The 26,655-nt window shown below is 38.0% G+C and overlaps 1 protein-coding gene across 18 annotated transcripts in view; it reads right to left on the reverse strand.

Moving 5' to 3' along the window:
* Nucleotides 1–26,655, reverse strand: part of PPFIA2 (PPFI scaffold protein A2) — a 548,204-nt gene that overhangs the window by 129,238 nt on the left and 392,311 nt on the right. For all 18 annotated transcript variants that reach the window (XM_089307514.1, XM_089307512.1, XM_089307509.1 and 15 more), the window contains one exon: nt 7,567–7,683. In XM_089307514.1, the coding sequence (XP_089163640.1) occupies nt 7,567–7,683 (117 nt within the window). The remainder of the gene's footprint in view (nt 1–7,566; nt 7,684–26,655) is intronic.

A 26,655-nucleotide genomic window follows, 5' to 3' on the forward strand; every position in this document is an offset into this window, starting at 1 on the left:
TATCAGTTATTTATTGTGACCTACTAGGCTTGTTGCTCTTTGTTAATGGGGTTTCCAGACAGGTCTGAAGAATGCTTTGCTCATCATTAAAGGGCCAGAGCCAGAAAGAAGTATCCAACAGAATGTTCACTGCAGCATGTGCTGTTCCCCAGTAGAGAAAGGGCATCTGTGGAAATACTGTGTAGTGTATTCCACTCCTGGACCTTCACAATACTGAACACTTAAAAAAATCTAAGAAATGCTATAGTAAGGATATCAGTTTAAAATTGTAAAGGGTAGAATTTCAGAATTTCCTAATTTACTTGTCCTTGGGATTCTCACTTGTGGGGTGATGAGCACAGTGAAACACCCATTAAATTCTTAAGGAACCTCTGTCTGCCTCTCAAATAAAAAAAATCAGAGGACAGGATTTTGGTCTAATGGTTGACACACAAATTGGGACACCCACATCCCATATGGAAGTGCTTGAGCTTGAGTCTCAGCTCCACTTCTGACTCCAGTTTCCTGATGACCTGTAGCCTGGGAGGCTCCAGGTGACAGCTCAAGTCATCGGCTTCTTGCCACACACATGGGCAACCTGGATTGAGAACTTGGCTCTCAGCTTTGGCTGGAGGTCTGGCTCATTTCTGGGTACTGTGAACATTTGGGAAATGAACTAATATATGAGAGTTTTGTCTCTGCCTCTGTCTCTGTCTCTCTCTCTTTCTCTCATTCTTTCTTCCCCACAACTCCTGGGAAACTAGTACTTCATGAGATATGTTGAGATAGGCACATTCTACCTATGTGAAAAATAAAATCAGGTCAATGGAGGAAATTCAAAATGACATACTGAAATTTTCTCCTGAATTAACATATTGGATGAAAGAACACAAAGGAGAAAATTTTTGATTTTCAGTATGTCTCCATAGGAAGCAAATTATTTGACACAAGTATACTCTCAAATTATGTCATTTGGATAACAATAAGTGAGTAGATTTTCATTCAAACTCTTGTAAATCAGCCTTTTAAAGTCTTTGGAATTATCTTTCTTCTACGGAATTGTTTTTTCTGCTTCCCTCTAATCTGGGCTAATATTATGAATTATAATTTATTATTAAAGGCAGAGGAGTCAGTTTCAGTTTAACTTTTCATCTAGTGAGATGATAGTTAATGGACAGTAACCCAGTCACAACATGCAGCAATAGATTTGTTTTGAACTCAATGAGTTCCCATACTTTTTGTTTTTTTAGCACTGCACATAGAACATCATTGACCATATGCTTCCCTGTAGCTTTGCTTCTAAAAATTGCTACAGGATAACTTCTTGTATATATGGATGAATCACAGAACTGCCTATTCGTGCCTTGTGTGGGCCTTTTCCTAACCAATCACAAATAAGCAGACCAACCAAGCCCTCATATCTAGGACTATACTTGGACCTCTACTTTCCAAAATTGCAAATTCATAAACCTCACCATCTTGCTGATTTCATTACTTTAAAGTTCAATTGATGAATAAGAAATAAATACATATTTTATTGTTATGTTTCAGGAGGAATTAAAGTAAAATCTATGAGATGGATTTAAAGAAAACGTTATGCTAGTTCTATCTTAACATAAATAAACACAAATCAGAAATGTCTTGGGTGGCGGAAAATAATGATGCCTAACATTAATTACAGTTCACAAGACTGAATTTTTAGAAGGTCATTTGTTGAAGTCATTGACATGTAGTGAGCAATGCTTATAATATAGATGAAATAAGGTCAATATGCTGAGAAATTCTCAGGGATGACACTTCAGTGTTAGAACTTAGCAGTGGACATTGAAATAACAGAACTTATGAAAAGTGATGTTTACTGTTATTTTAAAACAGAAATAAGGTGTACAGATAAGGCAAACTTTCTGAACAACTAACAGGTTTATGTGAGACCCTGTAGAATCTTCATATTATGATGTCTCATAATATGACACAATATCATAAAAAAACCAGTTTTTGTTCACTGAATATCACATTGCTCATACAACTCTAATGACCTTCCAAGAGTCTATTTTTGTCTGGCTATTTACACTGGCTTTTCAGTCTAAATTGGCATTGCAATGTTAAAAATCCCATAATACCCTTAATTTTATAATTATATCTCATATTCCACCTTTTATAACACTTTGGTTCAGTATTGTCCATACATAAAAATTCTACATTGAAAATAGTTTTTCTCTCTTTCTCTGTAACTCTGGCTTTCAAATAAATAAAATAAAATAAAAAAGAAAATAGCGATTTTCTGATCTGAGAATTATACTTGCCACTGGCTTTTCATTTCATTTTATACACTTTTTGGCTATAATTCTTCTACCTAAGAGGAACTAAAGAACTGAAATCTGCAACTAGAAATTTATTTCTGATTCTATGTTTATTTGGCTTTCACATTTGTACATTATGGTTGCTTAAATTATGGTGCATTTTATTTTCAGTTATATAAGTGTTGTGAATAACAACCAGATTGGCCAAGTAGAATAACAAGAGCAACAGTGTAAAAAGGGGAGATGCAGCTTGGTTCACTCATTCATGGTACGTAAGTTCAAAATGGATTAATAAGCCAGAGAGACATGAGAAGTGAGCAGGGGCCGTGCAGCTTGAGAGGGACCTCCCAGGGCATGCTAAAAAGGTGCTGTACGTGCTGTGTGCTCACTGGAAGATCAGCCACTTCCTCCTCCATCCTTAGCTCTGTGAAGAGCTAAAGTCATCCTACCGTCACTAATGCATGAGAATTATCAAAGTGCATTGCATACAGTTAAGCATAACCGCTTATTGTTCTGTGAACATTTTGTTTCAGTATTAGACACACATACACACACAAACACAAATGTGTATACACAATGGTCTACTGTACACATAGTTACATGATAAAGGGTTGAAATTAAATTGAATTTCTGTTCTAAAGACTTGTTTGTTTATTAAAAGGGCAGAGTGACACAGAGAGGGGGAGAGATACAGAAGAGAGGGATCTTCCATCTACTGATTTACTCCAAAATTCCTAAACAGCCAGAGCTGGCCCAGTCAGAAACCAGGAGCTAGGAACTCCATCCAGGTCTCCCAAATGGGTGGCAGAAACCAAAGGATTTTAGTCATCATCTACTGCCTCCCAGGAGTATTAGCAGGAAAGTGGATTGGAAGCAGGGTAGCAGGGACTCAAACTGGCATTCCTATATGTGATATGTGTGTCCCAAGCAGGGGCTTAAACTATACTACAAAAGCTGCCCTTAAATTTTAGTTCTTATAGTGAGTAGCAGACAAGTAGATCCCTAGTGTTTGTGAGGCCCAGGGCAAAAGAGCAAAGAATGCTCCCCCTGACACAAGTCTTTCACAATTATAAATCAAGCTAACACATTGTCAAAAGAAAACAAAACTTTCTATTGTCTTCCTTGAAAATGCACTTTATTTTTTTTTTCAAAGATTCATTTATTTATTTGAAGTGCAGACACACAAGATAGGAGACGGAGATAGGGAGAGATAGGGAGAGACGGGGAGAGAGAGAGAGAGAGAGAGAGAAATTCTCCTCCATCTGCTTGTTTACTCCCCAAATGGCCTCAATGACAGAGGCGAGGCCAGGTTGAAGCCAGGAGCCAGGAGCTTACTCCAGGTCTCCCACATGAGTGCAGGGGCTCAAGCACTTGGGCCATCCTCTGTTGCATTCCCAGACACATTAGCAGGGAGCTGGATGGGAAGAGGAGCAGCTGGAACTCCCACTGGCTCCCATATGGGATACTGGAGGCTTCACCCTGTCTGTCATAGCACGATCCCCCAAAAGGCACTCTCACATGGACCACAAGACCTGATTCTCACGATCAATTCTAATTCTTTGAATCTACACATGAAAGCTTAGTTACCCAGATATGGCTGCTGGACTTTAGACTGCTCCCTTCCTCTTTTGGATAGTTTGACAGTTCAGATCTGCTCTGCCCCCACATACGTGGATCCTCCAGGCGGAGTTTCAGATTTTATACACTATCAGCGATCACCGGTCCTTTTTGCTGCTCTTTACATGTACAGGTGGGTACACTAGGTGCAGCAGGCAGGTCACAGAGGGCCTTTGGTAGGCTAAGATCTATTTGGACAGAGAGTCTGAACTTTCAGGTGCCTGATGTGTGGTTAGGTCAAGAAGAACCATAGTAGCTCATGGTTGTGCAATGACACTTGGTCCCAAGGACAGAGAACCAGAGCCAAGCCTCCTAAACTGTGGGTCTAGGACAGGGGTCTCTCCTGCCCAGGTATAGAACCATACCCACAATGGTCAAAGATGTTGAATGCTACTGTCTGCGAAAGTGTGTTTGGAATCAAGTTACTGGGTGGGAGATAATGAAAGAATTCTTTTAAAATCACACACTTGGTTAGAAGAAAATAATCAACTCATGAAAAAAACTAACATGCGTGATTATCGAAGAATAAAAGCCAACAATAACACACAGAGAAGTTATCCTTACATTCATGAATGTGAGGACACAATATCATCTGGAGGTGAGATTACCTGCTCTACATTAAGTCATTTTACCTTTCAATTTCATTATCTGTAAAATTAAGCAGACAAAAATTTCTGCATGCTTCAGAAATATGGTGCTTAGAGAAAATAGTTTCTGGAAAAATGGAATAAAAAGAGAAGTTTCAGAGCTGGTGTTTTGCTAGCATTTAGGACTCCTGCATCCCACAGGACACAGCTCTGTCACCTGACTCCAGCTCCCTACTAATGCAAACCCTAGGAGGCAGCAGTGATGGATCAAGTAATCAAGTAATTGGATTCCTGTGGCCCTCAAAAAGGCCTGGACTGAATTCCAATCTCCAAGCCATGCACCAGCCTAGATTTAATCATTGTGAACATGTGAGGAGTGAACCAATGAATGGGAGGATTCCCTCTCTCTTCCCCTTCCCTCCCCTCCTCCACTCTTAAATAAATAAATAATTTGGAAAAAAAAAGTTTTTTAGGTGCAATTTTGAAATCTATGCATAGTTTTTTTTATTTTTAACTTTTATTAGTAAATATAAATTTCCAAAGTACAGTTTATGGATTACAATGGCTTCCCCCCGCCCATAATTTTCCTCCCACTCGCACCCCTCCCATCTCCCACTCCCTCTCCCATTCCATTCACATCAAGATTCTTTTTCAATTATCTTTATATATAGAAGATCAATTTAGTATATATTAAGTAAAGATTTCAACAGTTTGCACCCACACAGAACATAAAGTGTAAAATACTGTTTCAGTACTAGTTATGGCATTAATTCACATTGGACAGCACATTAAGGACAGAGATCCTACATGATGAGTAAGTACACAGTGACTCCTGTTGTTGACTTAACAATTTGACACTCTTGTTTATGGCCTCAGTAATCTCCCTAGGCTCTTGTCATGAGTTGCCAAGGCTATGGAGGCCTTTTGAGTTCTCCGACTCTGATCATATTTAGACAAGGTCGTAGTCAAAGTGCAAGTTCTCTCCTCCCTGAGAAAGGTACCTCCTTCTTTGATGGCCCCATTCTTTCCAATGGGATCTCACTCACAGAGATCTTTCATTTAGGTTTTTTTTTTTTTTTTTTTTTGCCAGAGTGTCTTGACTTTCCATGCCTAAAATACTCTCATGGGCTCTTCAGCCATATCCGAATGCCTTAAGGGCTGATTCTGAGGCTAGAGTGCTGTTTAGGACATCTGCCATTCTATGAGTCTGCTCTGTATCCCACTTCCCATGTTGGATCGTTCTCTCCCTTTTTTATTCTATCAGTTAGTATTTGCAGACACTAGTCTTGTTTGTGTGATCCCTTTGACTCTTAGACCTATCAGTATGATCAATTGTGAACTGAAATTGATCACTTGGACTAGTGAGATGGTATTGGTACATGCCACCTTGATGGGATTGTATTGGAATCCCCTGGCACATTTTTAACTCCACCATCTGGGGCAAGTCCAATAGAGCATGTCCCAAATTGTACATCTCCTCCCTCTCTTAGGGATCATTTTTCAGTTAAATTTAAACACCTTAGAATAATTGTGTGTTAATTCAAGAGTTCAACCAATAGTGTTAACTAGAGCAAGAAAAAATACTAAAAGGGATAAAGTATTAAATTGTACATCAACAGTCAGGGCAAGGTCTGATCAAGTCACTGTTTCTCATAGTGTCCATTTCACTTCAACAGGTTTCCTTTTTGATGCTTGGTTAGTTGTCACCAATCAGGGAGAACATATGATATTTGTCCCTTTGGGACTGGCTTAATTCACTCAGCATGATGTTTTCCAGATTCCTCCATTTTGTTGCAAATGTAAAAAAATTGACACCCCATTGGCCCAACTAACTAAAAAAAAGAAGAGAAAAGACCCAAATCAATAAAATCAGAGATGAAAAAGGAAACATAACAACAGACACCACAGAAATAAAAAGAATCATCAGAAATTACTACAAGGACTTGTATGCCAGCAAACAGGGAAACCTATCAGAAATGGATAGATTCCTGGACACATGCAACCTACCTAAATTGAACCAGGAAGACATAGAAAACGTAAACAGACCCATAACTGAGACAGAAATTGAAACAGTAATAAAGGCCCTCCCAACAAAGAAAAGCCCAGGACCAGATGGATTCACTGCTGAATTCTACCAGACATTTAAAGAAGAACTAACTCCAATTCTTCTCAAACTATTCAGAACAATCGAAAAAGAGGGAATCCTCCCAAATTTTTTCTATGAAGCCAGCATCACCTTAATTCCCAAGCCAGAAAAAGATGCAGCATTGAAAGAGAATTACAGACCAATATCCCTGATGAACACAGATGCAAAAATCCTCAATAAAATTCTGGCCAATAGAATGCAACAACACATCAGAAAGATCATCCACCCAGACCAAGTGGGATTTATCCCTGGCATGCAGGGATGGTTCAATGTGCGCAAAACAATCAATGTGATACACCACATTAACAGACTGCAGAAGAAAAACCATATGATTATCTCAATAGACGCAATCAGGTATTGTATTATGTAGTCTTTCACTAACAGGAGTATGGCTGGGGCCATCCCAAACATTAAGTCAAATAAGAGACTATCAAAAACTTATTGCAGTGATAAACAACAAATTGGTCAGTAACTGCACATAATATGACTTAATATACTTAGTAAATCAAAAGCTTTATTGTATTTCTAATAATCCTGAGTAAATCCAAATAGATGTGTGTATATACATATATACACATACACATGTACTTTATCTATATACTCACTTAAATGGTATAATTTATGTTTTACTTATATGCATTTACATATAATTGCAGAATTTTAACAGAATCAAATCAAAAGTAGTAAGACATTAAAAATATATATGCATTAATAGTTACAACATATAACATGTATTTTTATGAGAATCAAATTAAGGTAACAAATGAGATGGAAAATCATCATAAACCTTTGAGCAACAAATCAACAATTGTTAAATGAGCATATTAATTATCAAATCAGTAGTTACTAAATATTCATTGTGTGGTTTTTATATTTCCTATTCTTGTTTCATAACAGCGCCAGCAGACATTTCCATGTAAGAGTATGTGACTCATACCTTTTCGTGGACTTTCTGGCCCGGTTCCATCCCTTCCAGATGTTCTGACTCTGTGGATCCCTCACTTGATGCCATTTTTCTTTGAATATGAACATTTTGTTCACGCAAGGCAACAATCTGTAAAATAAAAGCAGTATGCTTTTACAATCTAGGTTTTGCATAAAGTAAAAAAATTAAAGTTACTTGAATGTGGTTAATAACTAATGAATATTGACAAATGGTCAGAAAGTGAACATTAAGTTTTAATCATGTTATTGTTTCAAAAATATTTTTAAAATTTAGGTTAGCCTTCTGAATAATATTTATAATAATATTTTTAGAATATCTTTTCTAAGAAGAGGTTAAGACACTGGAATTTGTCTAACAAAATATTTTCAAATTGGAAAATAGATAGCTAGTTGGAAATGTGTCTCAATTGTTGATATAATGTATATATGATTAATTCAGAAATTGATTAAGTTATGGAATGTGATAAAAATTCTGATTGGTCTACCCTTTTAAAGTATACAAGAAACATAAATGAAAAGATTACAGACTGAAGACTAATTAGGACAACAATCCTAGCATTTTAAAATAAACAAATACATAAACTGGACTTTAATGTTGTAAAGCTGTTATGAGTACTTAGAACTAAATTTGTCACATGTTAATGGCCATTGTTTTAGCATATCTAATCCAAATTAAAATAATTTGCAAAAGATCAGAAGGCAATTAATGCATGAAAATTATCAGCTTTAGTAATATTCAGGATGGAGAAAAGGATTCCAAACTTTAAAAAATTTTGTTTTTAAAATATTTGCTATTTATTGATATCAGTTTAAAAATATTTGACATTATAATAGTGTCATAACATTGATTGATTTTATTGTATTATCAATTCAGAAATTAGTGCTATTTCTAGGAGAAGTCAACATCCACAGTTATTTAATATAGAAAAATGTTGAGTCATAAAAATTACATATTGGAATTATGAGGACCTATATGTCACACACACTAATAAACTCCAAATTTTTTAAAAAAGACATCAGCCAGTGGATGTTCATTCTCCCGCCTGCCATTGCTTCGGTGCCCAGGTCTATGGTATTGTGTCTGTGAATCAGGTGATCTTGCTTATGATCTCCTGCATGTGGACACGGGGTGCCTCATTTTGTAAGGGTAGAACACATAATGGCAACTACATGAAGCTTCTCTCTCTTGCTGCACTGCCACCACCGACTAATTGGCTTCCTCATTTTCTCTTTTGTCTATCTACAATCTTACCCACAGAGCAGCCAGATTCATCTCTTCAATTTAAACTATATTTTCACCCCTTAGCTTTTCAAAATAATTCAATGTTTTCTCAATGTAGCTGGCACAAACTTAAACTTTTTCACAGGTCTATAGTGTCCTTCAGGACTGCTTAGCTTCAGCCACACTGGCCTTCTTCCTACTCCCCAGTCACACTTGGCGATTTCTTACCCAGAGCTGAGGCAACTGATGATTGTCCCACAGCACACATTCTTCCCCAGTTAACACCACGGACCCAGCCCGAGCTTTCAATACTTGGCTGCTATCCCCTGCTCAGAGAAGGTGCGCTTTTCACTACCACTTTTACAATGTATCATTGTGCGTTTTTGTGTTTGTAACCTCATGAAAATCAAACATTTTATTCTTTTATTTGTTTATTCACTTTGCTTGTTTATTTAGGTAGCAGACATCCTAATTATATCTCATGGGAAAATGATTTTCAGAAGAATGTTTAATTGAAAACAACATTTTCATACAAAGGAGAACATCAAGTTGCCATGTGCAGCATATTCAATAAAAATGTGCTGAATTAAATAATGAATGGATATGAAAAAACAAGGTGTGTAAACCTAATTAATCCAGAAATCAGACAGGATAAAGATTTGGAGTGCATGAGGAACTTCAGAGACCTTCCTGTCACATTAGTTAACATAGAAATTGGTCGCATCAAAGGAATGACAAGAAGAGTGTAATAGCTCTTGGAAATACCATTTTTATATTAGATTCTTAATATGTTTTATATAAAATATTACATCAGCACTGGTACCTGGTGAAGCTTTATTTTGAATTTATTATGAATTTTTAAGAATTGGAACATTATAGGCTAACAATCCACCAAGATAACCATCAAGAATTAACAAACATGCTTAGAAAATATTAGGATATTACAAAATTCTATGCATTTTTAATATTATTTCATCTATTTAGAAGTGAAGGAAGGATATTTAAAAATAGAAATAAATTTAAATCTTGGCTTATTTAGAAAGTCAGGTAAATTTCAAATGTAGCCTTGTGCCTAAAATAAACCAGGCTGTCTATAAACGGTTACTGAGAGAATCTGTGAAAAAAATCAAATGACCTTATTAAGAAAACTTCAAAACATCAATTCACTTGGAAAGCACTTTGCATCAATATGGTTGTGACACTATGATAAAAAGATTTTAAACCTCAAACTTCTCTCAAAGTATATACCAATTAGTTCCAAGGAAGAATATAATTTTCAGCTAACATGCAAATACTGTATGGTTTTACTTAAATAAATCAAGTCCAAAAATTAGGTCTTGTAATAGAATAGACAGATATTCTCTATCACTCTGATACTTAGTTCTGTTCAACTTTTCCTAATAACAAAGTATGCTGGGTAGTTATGAAAACAAACCTTTAGCACCTGATTCCATTGTAGATGTTAATAAGCTGAGGACTCTTTTCACAATGAGCAAAGTGGGTAAGTCAGCTCCCCTGCCCCTCCGCCCCGCCCTAGGAATTCAACCTCGAGGACGGGGTCATCTCCTTAATGTGTCCTAAGGAGTGAGAAGATCTCCCAGAAGTCACTGGAGCTGCAGGTCACACAGGCTCTTTGGAAAATTCTCCCTGCTTTCTTGAGAAGTAGACACAGGAGAAGGCTAGAGGACCTCCATGGGAGAGGAAGTATAAGGAAAAGCACTTAAAGATCTCAAAACATTCTCTGGGCTCTCATTGATGGTGACGGCATCAGACAGAGGCCCAAGAGACCCATCTGAAGAATGCTGGTGAACGCCTGGATTCTGGGCTGGCATTGTGGTGTAGCAGGGAAAGCTGCCACCTGAGACACCAGCATCACATATGGGCACCAGTTCAAGTCCCGGCTGCTCCACTTCTGATCCAGGTCCCTGCTGATGGCCTGTGGGAAGCTGTGAAAGATGGGCCAAGTGTGTGGGCCCCTGCCACCCTGGGAGACCCAGGAGAGGTTTTCTGTGGCCATATGGGGAGTGAACCTGCAGATAGAAGATTTTCGTCTCTGTTTCTCTCTATATATAACTGACTTTCAATACAAATAAATAGATAAATAAATCCTTAAAAAAAAGTCTGGATTCCTTCCAGCTAACACAGGGTCTACTCCAAATAGGATATTAGAATGGGAGGAGCTACTTCTGATTAAACCGTGCTATTTATCCAGCTACATTACTGACATAGAGCATTGCTATGTGCAAGCACTGTGCTCAGCCATTTTTATCTGCAATAGAGGTGTTATGATAACTCACATTTAACAAATGAGTAAACTGAGATGGATTTATGAGCAGAACTGTCACAGTTTGTATGTACATGTTCCCCTAAAATTCGTATGTTGGAATCTAAGAGATAGGAGTCTTTAATCATAATAGCTCTGCCCTCATGAATGGGATGCGTTCCTTTAGAAAAGGGCTTCAGGGAACTACAAGGGTGCTGTTGTCCTATTCCTTCCACCATGTGAGCCCAAAGCATTCAAGGAATATCCTGCAGGAGACACTGGGCCCACACCTCCACCCAGCCTTGGAACGACCAGCCTCCAGAGCTGTGCGAAATAAATTTCTGTTGTTTTTAAGTTACCCAGTCTCAAATGTTCTGTTGCAATAGCACAAATGGAGTAAAATAAGAATCATAAAGGATTAAATAAAAGTTAGTTCCATATCTCCAAGTGTTCTGCTCTGTAACATTGCCTCCTTGTATTTGAGCTCCATTAAGTCAGGGGAATTTAATAGTGGGTTGGAATGGGGCAGAGCAACATGTCCTCTCCCACTATTGATACCCTTCCTCCTTGGAATCCTCTGTATATCATGGAGGCTGGATCCCATTCCTGCACAGGTTCACATACAGGCAGTTTTGCATACAGTTTCAGGTTATTTTTAACCCACAGAAGGCCCATGCAACTCTGATCAACAGAACCATTTCAACTGATCAAGCGTATTTATCAATTGCTGACTAATATTTGCTTTTATATGTCTGGCATCCCTTCATACTTCTTTTGATAACATCATCTTTCATTTTCATTAGAGAATTTTCCTCTTCTTCAAATATATTTACATATATTTATTTAAAAGGCAGAGAGAGAGAGAGAGAGAATGAATCTTGCCAATATTCCACCCCGGAGTTTACTCCAGGGCTGGTCCAAGCCAAAGTGGGGAGCCTGGAACTTCATCTGGGTCTCTCATATGAATGTCAGAGACCCAAGTACTTGGGCCATTATCTACTGCCTTCCCAGGCACACTACAAAGAAGCTGGACTGGAAGCAGAGACTCAAACTAGCACTCCAGAATGAGAGGCAGGTGTCACAAGCAAGGGCTGAATCCGCTGTGGCACAATGCCCGTCCTGGGAAGGTTTTCTATTTTACTTTAATTGCAGAGTTGTTGATCACGGAGCCAAGAATCCATGTCAAGGAGGTGGACACGTGATCCAAGCCAGAACAATCAGGTCATTCCTTCAGATGTTTCTGTCTGAACTTGTGGGAGATTCTCTTTTTCACTAAGGAAAGTTAAGTTGAAACGGTACATAACTGGGATGCTACCTGCCACGTTTCCACTTGGGGACAGAGCAGGTAGAAGTGTTGGACCTCTGATGAAATCACTGCTGCTCCAGATTCTGGATTTGCTGAGTCATTCCTATTCCTGGGATTTTAATAATATGCCCCTGAAACTGCTCTGTGTGCTCACACGGTTTAGGTTGGTTCTCTGTCATTTGCAACGACAAACGTCCTTGAGAATGCGGCAGGGAACCTGGAAGGCAGCACAGAGGATGCAATATCTAAATGTGGATTTTGCAGAATGACTAACAATTGAACCAGGGAGACAACAACGCCAGCTGACTTTTTTTAAGCAGACATGGAATCTTTGTAATTTACATTGCATTCTTCATACCATAGGTTGTTTGATATTTAAGAATAATCTGGAGGAAGATGGAAGAATGATGCAACTAGGAAAGCGAAGATACTTCAACTAAAATAGATGTATGTCTGTCTGTCTGTCTGGCTTGTTGTTTTACCTTGATTCTTCCTTATGTTTCCTGGTTGATCATATAACCTCTTACAGCCTAGCTTCTAGGCACTTCAGAACGCATTATGCTTACAAGCCAAATTTCCAAGTTTTGTTCTTATTCTTGCCTCAGTCCAGTTATTTTCATCTTTTTATTTTCAATCTCTTATGAACCCTGACCCTCTCCAGTGGTTTACTGGTGGTGGTATCAGTGGCCAGCTCTCTGATCCATAAAGCTCCAGGCCCTCATTCCTTTTCCTACAGCCTTATCCCTAGGATGCCACTATGTACAACATCTGAACCTCTCCTATTTCCTCGAGCTGCTGTTCTCCTTTTACATCTTGGAGAGATGCATTTATTTACAAATATACTTTGAGCACCTATGACTTACTGGCCCTAGGGAAATATAATGAGGTGGGTGGAGGCAGTGAACCTTGCCCTATTGGAAAGGTCATTCTCACTGGGAGACAGAAGTAATAAAAATAAGTAGCACCCATTTAAAATAGTAGCAATTACTATTTTAAGGGAAAGTTTAAAAAGGGAAGGGTGCTATGAACTACAACATGATTAGGAAGTCCATGATGTCTGAGCACCGTCATGAAAGTGAGAGGGAACAGGCAGCGTGGCTATCTGGGAGAACTTCGCAGGCAGAGGATGCAGAAAAAAAGCAAAGCATGATGTCACGCAAATGTTCAAAATTCATGGAAATGTTTCTGTGAGATCTTCAAGGGATGTGAAATGTCCTTCCTACAAGACAGCTAATGATCATGAAAGCTGATGCCCTGGAAACTCAAGAGAACATGGTCCTCAAGAACAGTGTGACCTGGAAGAAATGAACAGACATGACTTAATATATTTTATGTTCCCACATTTGGGGATTTTTCAGGGGTCTAAGATGTGTTAATTCATTTATTTAGTAGTATTCCTCTGCTGGGGAAGATGCAGAACAGTCCCTCTTATGTGGAGATTACATTCCAGTAAAAGAGGCAAAAATATATGTACAGAAGGAAGTATTCAGACAAAAACAAAATAACAATCATTTATTGAACTCTTAACCCAGAAACTGTGCTAAGCACGTTATATACATTTGCTTCTTTACACCAACTTTTCATCTATGTTATCCTCTTTTCCAGATTTGGGACAGGTAAACGAGCACAGATCGTGTTTTTGGGAAGTGATTCTGGAAGCATAGCTTTCCTTGAATATGCTTGAAAGGCTGAATGGGGAGGAGTCCCGGCCCTCTGAGCTATTTTTGGTTATATGATATTTATAATTTTCTATAAACTGGGGGTGGGAAGAGAGGTAGGGTGGAGGGATAACAATACCTACTTTACATTGTGCTTTTCACTACAAAATACTTAGTCAAATATGAGGTACATTAAATGCTCCTTACCTAATGATAATAATGAATTGAACTCCATTTGCCTTTTCCTTTTAATCTCCCTACTGCTATTGTTTGTTCTAGCTTAATGAAGGGCTTGCCATCACACACATGCCATGTTAGCTGTGAGTTTTTATACTCATCCAGCTTGCCTTTCCTATAACGGATTGTCTTTTAGTCATTTACCTGTCTTGTATTTTAGTTTGTAAATCATTCACCTTGGGATGGATTCTGAGACCATATTCTCCCAGGGTGTGAAGGTATAAAACTTCTTAGCATTCTTCAATAATTCATGTCATACAAATTACTATTCTATCACATTGAATGTTAGTTTTCCGAGTCCACATTTTAACACTGATTGCTCTGAGACCAGTAATTATATCCGATCCATTATTTATTCCCAGTACTTAGTACATTGACTGACAAATGGGAGGCATGCTAGAATTATTTATGGAGTGTCAAATGACAGCAAACTATATAAATGGAAGAGGCCTATGGAGAGTATGAAAAGCTGTAAGGAAACATACACAGGATTTATACATGGAGGAGACAATTAGTTATCCACATAGAAAACTACAAATTCGAAGGCTTTCTAAATGTTCATTTTATATGATTCAAGGCTGAAAAAGAATCATGGAGGGGGCCACTGGGAAAATATAAAGAAAGAATGAACAAGAAGTATTGGGTTTGCTCTGTAGGATTTTCCCAGCCCTGATGTGATGAAGCAGATAGAGTAGAAGGCATGGGCAACTATGAATGAAGTTAAGGGCAAGATCATGGATGGGAGGGTTATGGCAGTCATCAGGAGATATTTTACATTTACACAATAACAGGCAATTTTGTCTTAAAATAGCATTAAGAAGTTTGCAAGAATATTGTAGCCTAGGTAATATGGTTCACATGCTAAAGCTTATTACGTTTATGTGTTTTAGACTCAGAATGGATGGGTGTTACAAGGAAAAATGGAATTCCAAGAATATCTAAGAACTGAAATCTGCTAGAATTCTTGAAGTTGGGGAAAGAAAGGCAATGTCTACTAATTTAATTTGCACTTTGTTTTCCTTTTTAAAAACATTTTAAATACTTATGTTTATTTTATTTCTTTTGGGAGAGAGAAAGAGAAAGAAGGAGAGAGAGAGAATCTTCCATTACCTAGTTCACTTTCCCAATGCCTGAGCCAACAGGAGCTGGGCCAGACCAAAGCCAGGAGCCAGGAAGTCCATCTGGGTCTGCCATGTCAGTGGCAGGGACTCCAGTACTTGAACCAGGATCTGATGCCTTGCCATGGTGTGCATTCCCAGGAAGTTGGATAGGAAGCTGAGGTGGGATTTGAACCCAAGCACTCAGATATGGGAAGTGGGCATTCTGAGCAACAGCTTAACCTGCTGCTTCACAACATCTGCCTCTCCTTTTTTTTTTTTGTCTCTCTAGAAATCTTAACATATGTACAAGATCTTTCCATGAAGTTTTATAATGAAGGAGACAACAAACAGGGTGGGATTTTGGCCTTGTGGCTAAGGCATTGCTTGGGATGTCTGTATTTCATATTGGAGTACTTGGATTTGAGTCCTGCCTCTGCTCTTAATTCCAGCTTCCTATGAATTTCCACCTTCAGAGGCACAAGGTAATGGCTCAAGCAGCTGGGTTCTTGCTATCTACTTTGTTAGTCTGGACTGAATTTCTGGTTCCCAGCTTTGACTTGGTCCTTGGTCCAGTCTGGGCCACTGCTGACATTTGAGGAGTAAACCAGCAGATGGGAGCTCTCTTGTTTCTCTCTCTCTCTCTCTCTCTCTCCCCCTCTCTCTTTTTTTTTAATTTCTCAAATAGTTGACTAAGTAAAGTCCTAATTGAAAAAATAATAACAATAATAATAGCTTATGTGTTGAATGTGTATTACAAGCTCTTTCTGTTGTGATGCAATTTACATGCATTATCTCAATCTTTCCAAAAACACTGTGCACTGAGTACTATTATTCTTATTTTACAAGTGAGAAAACGACCATGGAAAACAAAATATACTTGAGGTCATATAGAAAAACATATATAAGGATAGGTTCCTAGTTCTTATTTGATTCTTTCAAACTTTGTTATTTAGTAACGGTGCAATAACAGTTTTTGATAATTAATGAAATTATTCACTGAATACACAAATCAGAGACTTATCCAGGTCAGAACTACAGTTTGTGACTGATAGGGGAATTCACCTGCAACAATGTAGAAGATGTTTTCAAATATTCCTAAGATTTAAAATAGGCCACTTATATGCAGTATTTATCATTTTTATTTATAATTCTTATGTGGCATAGGTAAATTTGTCTTGAAAATTTCTCAACTACTTTTTAAAATAATCACATCCACATAAAACCTCTAGTGGTAATTCTACAGGGAGCTTCATTTCTCATTCTCACATTTTAAAATTCATATTTGTCTTTACCTATTTAACAACAACTTCCAGAGAGCATCCGCATCTAATTAACAAACATTCTTTTCATCTATTTTTATCCAGGATTCAATTAACAATTCCAAAAGTGAGACTTTCAGAGGTCTCACTACACCAGCACATAATTTGATTCCACTCAGATATTTATTCTAATTCTAGCTGAATTCCATGGTTAGATTACACTGAAGTGAGAACACACACACACACACACACACATACACAAACATACATAAACAAAAAAAATGCAACTAGTAAAACAAAAGAGATTTACAATTTACACTAAGAAACTCTCCAACCACAATAACTTGATTTGTGTTGTTCTATATTTATTAAGAAACAATAAAAATCGAGACATTTATTCAAATAAAATTAAGGACCCCAAGCCAGTAACTGTTTTTCTTTCTAAGGCTGTCATTGTATCTGAGATTTTAATCATCACTGAAGCATATTAAAAGCAATATAAAACAAGTAGTCTGTGTAGTTTGATCAGCTAGCATGTAACATTCATTTTAACTGTGTTCCAGTAAGCATGGACAGATTTCGACTGTTTGTGAAACTGAACTGCTTTGAGATGAGATTCAGGGGTTTGCATTGTAAGACTCTGCCTCTGGTCAGATTAAAAACTAGTTAATGAATTAATGCTTTAATTTATAAATCCATTTATCTTAATGAATGACTAAACAGCTTGGAGGTGGGATGAACAGGTTCACTTTGTGGTTGTTCTAAGTTCTTAGCACTTAACACTACCTTTAATCAGTCAGCAAATACCTACTGAATGAATGAGAACACTCTACATTCTTTGTTTTTAACACAGTCCTTCCCCAGTTTTGGCTGGCCAGACCTCCCAATTCCTGTATAGATAAATTGCCTTAGTGCTAAAATTTAACATGCACATCACAGTAAGCTTCTTGTGAACTTTTGATAAAAAATACAGTGCATGAATAGTACATGAATTTGGCTATTTCCAAACTTTACATGTGAACTGGCTTTGCTTATATCTATTTTTTAGTGCATATTTATTGATTTTGTCTGATCATGTAATCCTTTTTAAACATAATATTTAAGATTTAAAAAATTATTCCAAAAAGTAAAACTGGAATGCAAAACTTATTTATAGTTTTAACTTTGAGATAGCATTGTTCCAATGGTAGTAAAATTTTAAATGGATGCTTAAGTTAAACTCTTTTGACACTAGATTCTTAGGACACTCATTTCAACACTTAAACCATATTTAACATAGTTATTGATACGTAATTCAAATAAAATTATAACTTTCTACCAAACTATCTGTATTCTGTTCTACTCTGTATTTCAATAATTATATTTTCTGATACTCAGTCACTTTTTATTGCTTTTTTTTTTTTTTTTTTTGACAGGCAGAGTGGACAGTGAGAGAGAGACAGAGAGAAAGGTCTTCCTTTGCCGTTGGTTCACTCTCCAATGGCCGCCGCGGCTGGCGCGATGTGGCCGGTGCACCGCGCTGATCCGATGGCAGGAGCCAGGAACCAGGTGCTTTTCCTGGTCTCCCATGGGGTGCAGGGCCCAAGCACTTGGGCCATCCTCCACTGCACTCCCTGGCCACAGCAGAGAGCTGGCCTGGAAGAGGGGCAACCGGGACAGAATCCGGCGCCCCGACCGGGACTAGAACCCGGTGTGCCAGCGCCGCTAGGCGGAGGATTAGCCTAGTGAGCCGCGGCGCCGGCCTTTTTATTGCTTTTTTAAAAAATGTCCACCATTCAAACAATTGCTAATATTTTAAACATCGGCATTTTTGTTAAGGACATACCAAAGTCTATAGAAAAGAAGAAAATAAATTGGCCAAAGGAGTTTTTGAGCATCCAGCATAAGATGGAGGAAGAGTAAAAACAAATACTGAGAAAGCTGCCAGTTTGGTAAAGTACAAAAATTCATCTAGGGAACCAAAGCACAACATTTAAACAGTTTCCTGAAAGTGTCAGTGTTAGGAAAATGCAATCTGAATGGTTCATATTACCACCGCAGCAGAGCAAGCTTCAATTTAAAAATATAGATAAGCAAATAGAAGGATCTGTAAAAAGTTCATGAAAGATTCATGTTATGAAAAACCATGCATAAATTTCAAGCAATTTTTGCACTGACATAAGCTTCTCTTTTAATTCTACTTTTTCCAAGAACTTTTCCATAAATAAACACAGAGACTGAGAATATCCATTAAGGTAAACAAATGACACTGAGAAGTGCAACACCATATGTAAACCGTAAGAATTCAGTAGTGAGCGCTGAGAAGGTCAGAAGCAATTTAGTTGAAAGTTTTTAATTTCATGAGCAAATATGGTACAATTTGCATTGCCCAGAAAGATGCCATTGCTCATAATTTCTTATCTCTTGAACAAGACTGCAAAATCTTTTTTAAAAACCAAACTAGGCAATTCACAATGAAAATAACAAGCAGGATTTATTAAAAGTATTAATGATTCTAAAGTTGCTCTTGGTAAAGAATGGAGGCTACTGCCTTCCATCATACTTCCCATTATCACTTCCACTAGGTTGCTGCCCTCCAAGTCAGAGGTATTAAAGTTGGCTAATTAGGATTGGCTATCAGCTAAGCACAGAAAGGACAACTGATTGTACTAACTCTTGCCCCACCCCAATATAAGAGGAAAGCAAAAATGAGGAACACAAGAGATGCTGGGAAAAAAGGCAATGGACAACCAGTAATCCAGTGGGTCCACACCTGACCACATTACAAAGCAGTAAGCAGCTCTGCGAACAACCGTCCTGTTCATTATTAAATAAAATAGTCTAAGATAGGAATAAAAGTTTCAACTTCAGCTATATTAGGTATGCTAGGAAGTATTACAGTAGTTTGAGCAGATTTGGTTATTAAATTTTAAAAGGTACATCTACACAATTTGAATTATGCCTTTGTCTTCTGTTTATTCAAGTGTTGTTCATCTGTTGTCAGTAACATTTGGATATTTTAGAAAACACTCTGCTTTAATAGTCCAAACATATTGTATTTCCATCAACAATATTTTAATGTTTTTAGATGTCACATTAAAATAAAAGAAGATGGATTTATTATTTTCTGTATTCCTCTTTCTGCATCTTGATGTTTGACCTCCTCAGCCAACATGGTCAAAATTCTAAGCACACACTTAGTTTTTGTTTTTTTTTTTTTTTTGCTTTTTTCCCAATCAGGGCAGAAATGACAAAATTATAGGTTGTGTCTTAGAACTATTCTTTTCAGCTCTATTATGGTAAGGGAAAGAGTCTTAAAGGAAAGAAAAGCATTACAATGTGCTCCAAAAGTACTAAAGAAAATGTAAATGGCAGAAGCAATCTCCATTAGTCATTCTTGCATAAAAAAAAGAATGCCAGGGCAATAAAAAGGATTTATCCACTTAATTCTTTCCTTAGAAATAACAAAGGAAGCATGCTAAACCCATTATTTTGAACAATTCCTTTTCAAGTAATCCATTTGCGTAGGTTCTAATGGTAATTATCATGTGTTGTATTCATCTGCATGCATTTCAATTTTATTTTTATGTGACTTTTAAATGTGTACATATTACAAAATGTGAATAGAGGAAGAGAGCAAAATGTCAGTAGGTATATGATCTTTAAATTCTAATTTTTATGGGTAAAATAAAGTTTGGGGTGAGCATCTGATGCCCTACTTAAGACTCTTCTTGGGATGCCAGCATCCCGGATTGGAGTGCCTAGGTTCCAATCCTGAGTTTTCCCTGTCCAATCCAGCTTCCTGCTAATCCTGGTGCTGGGAGGCAGCAAATTCAGGTTCCAGTTCTTGGGTCCTTGGCACTCATGTGGGAGACCCAGATCAAGTCTAGGCTCCTTCCTTCAGCCTGGCTCTGCTCTGGCTTTTGTGGCTATTTGAGAAGTGAACCAGAAGATGAAGGATCTCTTTCTGTCTTTCAAATAAATAAATAATTCTTTTAAAATGAAGTTTACTGAGAATGAGTAAGAAACTTCCTCCTATATCCAAGCAGTTGCCACTTAGTCAGTTGCAATGTGGGCAGATCGGCCACTCTACCTCTCTGCATCTCGGTTCAATCACCCTTGAAAGCAGTTGGACAATATCATGTAAAAAATCATTCCTGACATGATCAACATCATCAACAACAATATTTAACACAAGATTTCTTGTGCCAGGCATAACTTTAAGCTCTTTGCATGTATTAATTCATTTAAACCTCACAACAACCTTAAAAGGTAACTTCTATTGTTATGGTTGACTTAAAATTGAGGCAAAATTACACCTGAGGAAAACTATCAGGAAATTGCCCTATGTCACAGAGCTAGCAAATGGCAGAACCACTAAGGAAGAAAAATTATCCTAAATGGGGATTACAGCTCCTCTTCAGAGTTTATTTGCCTCTTTCATTATTTTTTGTCCTCAGCCTTCTTTTCTTAGGGCAATATATATATAGAGAGAACAATTAATTCAATGTTCTATATAGGAACAATATACATACTCACACACTTTTCCTTTGGTCCACACTAACCTCTAACTACTTCAGACTATCCACTCTTCATAGACTTTGTTTTTCTGAGGCTTGCAAACTAAATAAGATTTATGCATTTTTGTTTTTTTTTATTTTTATTTTTTATTTTTATTTTTATTTGACAGGCAGAGTGGACAGTGAGAGAGAGAGACAGAGAGAAAGGTCTTCCTTTGCCGTTGGTTCACCCTCCAATGGCCGCCGCAGCTGGCGCGCTGCAGCCGGCGCACCGTGCTGATCCGATGGCAGGAGCCAGGAGCCAGGTGCTTTTCCTGGTCTCCCATGGGGTGCAGGACCCAAGCACCTGGGCCATCCTCCACTGCACTCCCTGGCCACAGGAGAGAGCTGGCCTGGAAGAGGGGCACCCGGTACAGAATCCGGCGCCCCAACTGGGACTAGAACCTGGTGTGCCGGCGCCGCTAGGCAGAGGATTAGCTTAGTGAGCCGCGGCGCCGGCCAGATTTATGCATTTTTGAATGATTGAAAATAAATTGAAAAAAGACATTATTTTTATGAAATAAAAAGCTATAAGAAATCAAAAGTTCCCTGTCCATAAATAATTTTTATTGGAACTTGGCCAAGTTTACTTATTCACATATTATTTATGATTGCTATTACATTACAATAGTGCAGTAGTCGCTGTTAGGAAACAAGCAGTTGTAGCCAGGTGGCCGCATGGCCCAGCTACCTGAGCCAGGCTCCACCCCCATCCTAATGGGATTCGCTGCTCCTGCTTCCCTGCAAAGTTTTAAAAGGGCCTGTTCCTGAACACGTGCTCTCTTGGTTCTTCTCTCTTGGCTTCTCTCTGCTCTCGTGGCTCCTCTCCTCCATTCATCTCTCTTCTCCCTCCTCTCTGTCTCTGTCTTATACTCTCTTTTCCCTTTGCCCCATTCACTCCAGTCTGTTGTGTGTTCCCCAATAAACCCTTTCCCTTACTCCAGTGTTTGGTGTGTTTTGCAACGGCTAACAGTAAGATATAACAGTTGCGACAGTGACTGTCACATCCACAGGGCATGAACTATTTACTAGCTGGTTCTTTACATAAACTGTTTGCTGAAGTCTGGTCTAGTGGCTCTTGTCTGTCTCTTGCAGAAAACTAAACTGTTCAAAGGAAGCAGTTGAAGTAAAAACTACAACTTAATTTACTAATTTTTAGATATGCTCTCTATGACTTTAACTTCTAATTTCATTTAAATAGAAACAGGATAAATTATCCCAGGGGTGGAATTACTCGATGAAGTAAACACAGTTTTGCACACACTGTTTGAACTATTCACGCTTAAATAGTAATGTTTTATATTACATGATGGCATTGTATAAATTGCCTGGCACAAATCTCAAAATCAATATTTTAAAGAAGCCTTGCAAGGTACAAGAGAGCACATATGTGCAGCTTGACAAAAATTTGGAAAACAATACATGAACAAAATAAGGAGTTCAAGAAAGAGATACAAAATCATCACAAACTGCTCAACAGAAAGAGCAGAATACAGTGAAGGAAATGAAAATGCAGTGAGGAGTTTAAATAGCAGACTGCATCAGCAGAAAACAGCATCTACAGACTTAAAGACTATGTTTGAAATATCCAGCTAAAGAAGTAATACCTGAAAATGAATCAAGTCTCAATAGGGAAATGAATATCTCAACTCATGAAGCTCAAAGGTTCCTAAGGAGGATCAACCTCTATACAAAGACAGTTAACACAATTGTGACAAGTGAGAGACAAAGCCACAAGAGACTAGTGACTCATCATGTATAGGATTATTAGCAGATATCTTGGTGGCAACATTGCAGGCAGCTATGGGTTGCATTTGGTTGTAGCCTGATGATTTATATGTTGGAAGCTTGGTCCCCAAGATGAGGGGACTAATAGATGGAACCCTTCAGACATGAGTTTAAGTGGAAGTGCTTGGGCCATCAGGGGCATTATTCTCAGAAGGGATTGATGCTTGGTTCATGGAGTGAGTGAATTTATGCTAAGAACAAATTGTTATTGAAGACTAAGGCTGGACCTTGAATTGTTCTTTAGCTTCCTGTCTTCCTGTGACCCTTTGTGTGTGTCCTCCAACCACTGTGATGCCATCTACCACAAGTCACTTAGCAGAACAGAACAGGAGCCAGGGCCAAGCTCTAGAACATCCAGAACTCTGAGCTAAATACACTTTTCATTACTCATTACCCAGCCTGATGCATTTTTTTCAGTAATAACACTAAACAGATTAATACACAGACCAGCAGAGAGTGGGAAACATGTATTCAAGGAACTGAAAGAAAAACATTGACATTAAGAACACAATAATAAGACCACTAACACTAAGAACACTATATCTGGTAAAATTACCTTCAAACTAAGGAGAAAGCAGTTTTCCCAGAAGAACAAAAACACTGAGAAATTTCATCACCACCATACCTGGCTTACAATAAATGCCCAAGAATGCTATTCAAATCTAAGCAAAGACATCCTCCATGGCAGAATGGAAATACATGAAAGCATAAATTTCACTACTCGATATATAAGGAAATGCAGAGTGAAGCAACACTGTAATGGCATTGTATAAATTTCGTTCAATCTTAATGAGAATTAAGAGATGAGAAATTGTTAGTAGATAATAATAATAATAATAATAAAGAAATACTGATGGAAACACTACACCTGGGCGAGTAAGACATAGAGTTTTTGTATGCTATTGAAGTGAAGTGGCTAGAAGCTTAAAAATAGATTGCTATAGCTACAGGATGCTTTATGTAAGCTTTGAGATAATCACCAAGAGAAGATCTTTTATATATGCACAAAAGATGAGAATGACAATCAAAGCAAATAACTACAAGAATCAAATAAAACAGGAAGGCAGCACAGCAAGTGAGGAAGAGAAGAGGAGGGAATCATTTGTGAACACAGATAAATTAATTAACAGAATGGGAACAATAAGTCCTCACTTGTCAACAATTACTTTAAATGTACAATACATCAACCCCACCAATAAAAAGAAAAAGATTAGTGAATGGATAAAAATAAAAAGACCCAATCGACCTGCTGTCCATAAGACTGTCATTTTAAATTTAAAGACACATGTTTTTTAAAGAGTAAGGAATAGAAAAACATATTTCTGTCATGCAAATAGTAACCAAAAAAAGTAGAGGTAGTTATAGACATACCAGACAAAATAAACTTTAATTCTCAATCTGCTTTTAGAGGCAAAGAAGATCATTATATAATGACAAAAGATAAATTTGATAGAAGGTACAACAACCATTAAGTATATATGCAATCAACATATGAGCACTGAAATATAATGCATGCATTAACAGATCTAAAATGGTATCGACAATATTATAATAGTAAAGAATTTCAAGTTCCAACTTACAATAAAACATAGAAAATCACAAATGGGGGCCTGTGCTGTGGCATAGCAGGTGAAGTCTGTGGCACCAGCATCCTCTATGGGCACCGGTTCCAGTCCTGGCTGTTCCACTTCCAGTCCTGTTCCCTGCTAATGGCCTGGGAAAAGCAGTGGAAGATGGCCCAAGTACTTGAGCCCCTGCCCCTAACCTGGCTGCTGGCTTCTGATGGGCCCAGTTCTGGCCATTGTGGCCATCTGGGGAGTGAACTAACAAATGAAAGATATTCTCTCTCTCTCTCTCTCTCTCTCTCTCTCTCCCTCTCTCTTTCTCTCCCTCTTTCTCTCCCTCTTTCTCTGTAACTCTGTCTTTCAAAAAATAAATAAGTCTTTACCAAAAAAATCATAAATGAAAATAATGAAATAGCTGACAAGCGTAGTGCTATAGACCAAATAGATATAAAAGACATATATAGGAATTTCCACCAAACGGTGGAGGAAAATTCATTCATCCAAGGACAATTTGAACAATCTTCAGGAAATTTTACATGTTAGATACCAAGACAAATCCTAACAAATTTACGAATATTGAACTCATTCCAAGTATCTTTTCTAATCACAATAGAAAGAAATTAGAAACAATTAATAGCAAGGAAACTCATTTGTATGTGGAAACTAAACAACACACACAAACATGGGATTCACAGAGGAAATCAAATGGGATTTAAAACATCCCGAGACAAACCAAAATAAAAACAGAACATAGAAAACCTTATAGGTTATAGTGAAATTAGTGCAAAGAAAGAAATTTATAGTGATAGTTGCCTACATTAAAAAGAATGATCTTGGGGCTGGCATTCCGGCACAGTGGGTAAAATCTACCATCTGCACTGCTGGCATCCCACATGGGTGCAGGTTCAAGTCCCAGCTGTTCTACTTCTGATTCAGCTCCCTGCTAATGACCTAGGACAGCGGCAGATGATAGTCCAAGTGCTTGGGCACCTGTATTATTGTGGGAGACCCAGATGAATCTTCTGGCTTTTCGCTTCAGCCAGTTCCAGCCCTGGTCATTGCAGTCATTTGGGGAATGAAAGAGCAGATGAAATATCTCTCTTTCTCTCCCTCTCTCTAGTTCTCTCTCTCCCTCTCTGTAACTGCATTTCAAATAAATGAAATTAATCTTTTTTTTTTTTTTAAGAAGAAAGAGCTCAAGTAAACAGCTTAATCTTACATAGCAAATAACTAGATAAGGAAAAATAAAGTCCAAAGTTACCAGACTGAAGAAAATGATAAAGATTAGAGCATAAATAAGTCAATTAGAAAATAAAAAACAGAAAACAAATTAAAATGGGCCAGTATTATGAACATCAGGTTGAGCCACCATCTGGCCAGCATCTCATATAGGCACTGTTTCAAGTATCAGAAGTACCGGCGGCTTCACTTCCAGTCCAGTTATCCACGAACTGGCCTGGAAATGCAGGAGACCTGTATGGAGCTTCAGCCTGGCCCTGTCTCAACCATGGTAGCCATTAGGGGATGGGACCAGCAGATGGAAGATCTCTGTCTCTCCCTCTTCCTCTGTAAAATTGCCTTTCAAATAAATAAATATGCATGGCCAACACTGCGGCTCACTTGGCTAAACTGCGGCACGGGCACCCCGGGTTCTAGTCCCAGTTGGGGCACCAGGTTCTAGTCCCGATTGCTCCTCTTCCAGTCCAGCTCTCTGCTGTGGCCCGGGAAGGCAGTGGAGAATGGCCCAAGTGCTTGGGCCCTGTACCTGCATGGGAGACCAGGAGGAAGCACCTGGCTCCTGGCTTCGAATCGGCGCAGCATGCCGGCCATAGAGGCCATTTGGGGAGTGAACCAGTAGAAGGAAGACCTTTCTCTCTGTCTCTCTCTCTCACTGTCTAACTCTGCCTGCCCAAAAAAACACAAATAATTAACAAAACTAAGGGTTGCCTTAATTGAAAAGAAATACAATTAACAAACACTTTGCTAAATTAAGAAAAAAGAAGATTCTCTTTTTGCACAGAAAACTCAATATATACAAATCTATGTGGTACAACACATTAACAAAATGAGAGAAAAAACAGGTAGTCATAAAAACAAATACAGAAACCAAAATATGATAAACATCAATATCCATTTGTGAAACAA

The sequence above is a fragment of the Oryctolagus cuniculus genome, chromosome 11 (assembly GCF_051225735.1).
Source record: "Oryctolagus cuniculus isolate XC-2025 breed Fujian yellow rabbit chromosome 11, ASM5122573v1, whole genome shotgun sequence".
NCBI lineage: Eukaryota > Metazoa > Chordata > Mammalia > Lagomorpha > Leporidae > Oryctolagus > Oryctolagus cuniculus.